Genomic DNA, 4,372 nt, shown 5'->3' with positions numbered 1-4,372 from the left:
CATAAGGTTGACAGAAACTTGGGGACTGCGCCTACCTGATGAGCCCCAACAAGAGCAAAACCGGTCGTGGGTTGTCGAAGAGTTTTCAGCAACTTTGTGAGTAGTTTCCTTTATGAAAAAGAGAATATTCTCTATAACATAAATTGTTTAGAAAAGTGGTAACTAAAATTGTTTGTTGTTGGTCTTACAAACCACTAATGACAATAATGGTTATCAAAGTCGTTTCCGGATCCTCAATTCACAATTGTCCCAAGATTATGTGCATAAATCAGTTGAGGTGGACATTACTTTCGCTGGCAAGTGAGCGTTTACGGCCGGCGGTAAGACCTGACTTGAGTGAACATATAGACTCAGATCTAGGGGACCAAGATATGAGATGGCATATGTGTGCAAGTTTCTTCTTCTTCTTCAAAATGAGATTTCCATCATAAGAGGTTCGTCGGGAATTTTGTCCGATGATTTACCAATGACTGGCGGAGCGATCACATGATATCTGCCGCATTGATCGTCCTAATTAAGCTACTCATGAGTAGCATTGGGACGGCGAGTTTGTCAAGGCCTCACGCTTCCTAACATGCAAGCTCCTCATGCTTCGTAACATTCAAGCATGAAGATATTTGCTAACGGGCCATCCAACGAATGTTTAACAGCGTACTTCATTGGGCATCAAAGTAATTTTTTTCCAATCCCAAGCCCTGATAGCTGGAACCACCGCCTGTCTTGGTTCTGTGTTCATTCCACTCACCCACAAAACAGCCCGAACTACTTGAACAAGGGACAAACTCCTCAATAGTTCAAGCATTTTCTCCAGTTCAAAGCTCGATCAATCTGTTGTCCAATACTGTTGAGGATAGACTGACGTTCGCTTTTCATCGATTTCAATGTGGAATTCACCATCTGAAGTGCTTTGTAGGCAGTAAACCTTACCCGACTGCCATCCTAAAAAGTCTGATTTTGAAACGAAACTACTGAGTCAGACGAACCAGCGAAAAGAATGTTGTCTACCAGATAAAGTGGATGGAGAGCAACTTGCATTCCATTGAACGAACCGGGAAGAAACCACATTCAGGAGTAAACAATATCCAGGCAGACGTAAGGAAACACGATTCACGTTTTGATTCAATCAAACTCAAGTGAAAAACCAGTCACCTGGGCTGTTGACGGGGCAATTGTTTCCCGGCCCTGTTTATAGGCGCAAACAAATACCATCTAACATCGCCTCTTCGGTTCATGACAATATATTGATGACTTCATCTCGATTTGTTGCGAGACGTGTACAATAAAATTGCCAAACTCGCCAAACAACTCGAACACCAACTGAGTAAACTTGAACTACCAACAATTTCTCATTCAGAAAGTACTGTTCATAGCTAGATTTCCGAGCAATGTAATGATGGAAGCAAGTACACGAGTAGTAATCTACGTGCTACATTTCCTGGAACACAGCACCGTTACCTCTTTCAGGTTATTTTCTGTTGATGTTCACAAAAATTTCCCACCATACGATAAAGTTAACTTCCCCTGATATTTGGCGTGCCTTTATTTATTCATCTGGTTGCTTTCGACATCTCAGTCTCTTAAGTACAGGTGTTGTGGGCCTACAAATAGAGTGAAGGCGTCGCTATGAAGAGTCAGCTGTGACCAATGCTTTTGAGAATGGTTGGGGGCAGGCTGCTGGTTTTAGCGCTACAACTGTGCGATAAGGAATCATCAGCACTACACACATCACAAAACTCCGTGAATCCTCGACTTTCTGTGTTTATTCCGAACAGCATTCCTTAGTCCACTGATTCACAATATATTTTCCCTTGGTTTGTCTCGGCGAGGCAGCTTTTCATGGAGACTAGTAGACTAGTTGAGAGTAGCGGTAAGTCCTGTTTTCACCAGAGTAACCTTGGCCATATATCTACTCTCGTTTGTGATTTCTCCTAGTCTCCTCTAGTGAGATATCTCCATACATTCTCAAATTTCATATACGACGGAGGTTTTCACAGGTCTGCCTTCTAGTGATGTTCTGATACTTATTTAATCCCTTCAATGAGCGCATTCTCCTTTTCTGAGCAGGCGGTAAAAATATGCTTACTCCAGCTGCTCCAAAGTCCGCTGAGACATAACTAGTACACCACTAGTACACAGTCATATGAATCAATCACTTTGGATGTGAAACTGAACGTGGTCGCTGAAGCACTTTTTGCAGCCAACGATAGACTGCTAGCTGGAGTGCCCCAAAATTTTCATCCGCAATCTTATCGAGAAGATATTACTGATTTACAGAGTCAGCAGTTGAAAATCTTGTAACTACTGCTGACCCCAAAGACAAAACTGGTTTTTTATCGTTGGAAGAAAATATGCCATCGTAACCCATAGTCTCAAAACGAATACTGACAAAAGATTCAAATGAACTCAGCAACAGCATTTAATACGAATATACCTGCCATTATCTTCGCCCGTTGTTTATATATCTGAGTGGGCCGACTGGAGAGTTTGTTCAAAATTTTCGCCCCGATAAGTAAATTTACTTCTTCAAGATATCTAACGAACGGAATCAATGAATAAATTACTCTGTTCCGTGTTCACCGAGATCTGAGATCAGACTGATGATAGAGCTGTTAGCCTCACTCAGGATGAAAAGCGTTTGATTGGTTATTTAGGCCGATACGCTACCACCTGTCTACATCGAAAGTTTCAATCTAAGTGTCTTCTGTTTAGAAATTGAAAATGTCTCGCAGCAAATGCGATAATAGGGGGAAGACACCAAAAATACTCCTAAACTGTCATCTATCAAGAATGATTTTTGCACAGAGGCTAAACAAGGAGCTCACTCAGATTCATGGCATTTGTTTATGCGGCTACTTTGATGGTTACTAGTGACCAAGTGGATCTGATGGGTCTCGCCAAGAAAGAATCGCCCATTGAGGGCTCTTCCATTGTAGCCACAGGCTTGGTGGTCATCACGTTCGATACGACTTTCTGTGTATCGTTGGCGACTCCACACTACGGAAAACTACAGAAGCTGTTAAACTGAGAGAGATATAAACAGTAACCTAGCTGATGAGCTTCTACGAGGAGTAAATACTTGGGGAATAGTGCCTAATATCAGATCACAATTTTCATGCAAACGACATATAACAATTTCGGTTACAAAAATCTGTGTGAATCTAAGCACTTTAAGTTTGAAAACTATATTCGCCAATGAATAAAGCCACGGAATCAATCTGTACAGTTTTTCCCGTGAAAAATGCCCCTAACAAACAAAAATAACAAAAATAAATAAATAAATCGTTGTACTCAGTGCACTGAGTTGTCACATTAGAGCTCTGTTTGATTCCTCTTGTAGACGAAAGATTGTTGGGCCCGTATTGTGTCCCTAAATTAAGTGTTAATTACGTGACGTAATTATTTGTTTCCCTATTCCTCTGGCTAATTCATCACCCTTCCGGTGACTGTGCAAGTTTCAAGGCTGAACCGTTCTATTTTATAAAAGGTTTACTCTACCTCAGCCGTTTTTCTAATGACGATTTGTTTACACTTCTGAGATTGTTGTTGAAAATATGTCCCACTTTGAACTGAACAACATTTCCCCCGTTTAATTTGTCCGATAGCACACTGCCCTTCATGTGCCATCCTGTGTTGATAACTGCCCAAGGCTCAATCTACCGTAAGCCTTCCTTTAATTCTCCTCACGATTTACTGTTAATTTCCTATAGAACCACGGTCTACCTATCTATACTGTCTGTCCACGTCCGATTCAATACATTGTTCGCTGCCCAATTGCGACTACCGAAGAAACGCAGAAGAAGTTCGTAGAATTCGGTTTCGCCGCAGTTATTACTGACCGTCCGTTGGTGAATTAGACTACACGTTACCTGTCAGATAGGACACCTAGATCTTGTGTTTAGGCTAATTAGCCAATTCCTTGCTTTGAAATCACGGCCTTAGCACAGGATCGTACAATAAGCTTGCGTTTCAGATTTCCACCCAACGTTTCCTCCGGTAAAAGGCACTCTTCACATATCATTCCCAGCTTACCTAGGCATGTCCAACTTCATCCGGAAATGTTGAAGTTAGACTTTCACGTGACTCATTCAACGCCTAAAGTCACGCATTGAGTTCAAATGAACAAAAATTAAGCCTAATCAGTGGGTTTACGCATGGGAGCGTTTTTGGTTAAATTATCACACAAACGCGGATGCTGACCTAATCACTGGTTGCGCTTGATTTACACGAAATTCGTCCTAAAAATGGATGCTTGGAGAGAAATCAATAAGGTCACTTTTGACGCTTTGCTTGGTGCGCATTTGCTGACCGGAAGGTCCGTGGTTCGAACCCGACCTCTGCCTCTCGACTTCCCCTGTCTAGGCTTGGGCAACCT

The 4,372-nt window shown here is 41.9% G+C and overlaps 1 protein-coding gene across 1 annotated transcript in view; it reads left to right on the top strand.

Annotated features, from left to right (window-relative positions):
• The window catches only part of T265_15608 (hypothetical protein), a gene marked incomplete at both ends in the record, with an annotated part of 8,925 nt that extends 5,073 nt beyond the window's left edge, over positions 1-3,852 (top strand). The window contains one exon of the mRNA XM_009178758.1: positions 3,708-3,852. Within this exon, the coding sequence (XP_009177022.1) occupies positions 3,708-3,851 (144 nt within the window). The remainder of the gene's footprint in view (positions 1-3,707) is intronic.
• Positions 3,853-4,372: the final 520 nt, after the last annotated feature.

Source organism: Opisthorchis viverrini (genome assembly GCF_000715545.1).
Source record: "Opisthorchis viverrini unplaced genomic scaffold opera_v5_661, whole genome shotgun sequence".
Lineage (NCBI taxonomy): Eukaryota > Metazoa > Platyhelminthes > Trematoda > Opisthorchiida > Opisthorchiidae > Opisthorchis > Opisthorchis viverrini.
Note: the sequence above shows the minus strand (reverse complement) of the source record. Positions and strands in the feature narration are given on the sequence as shown.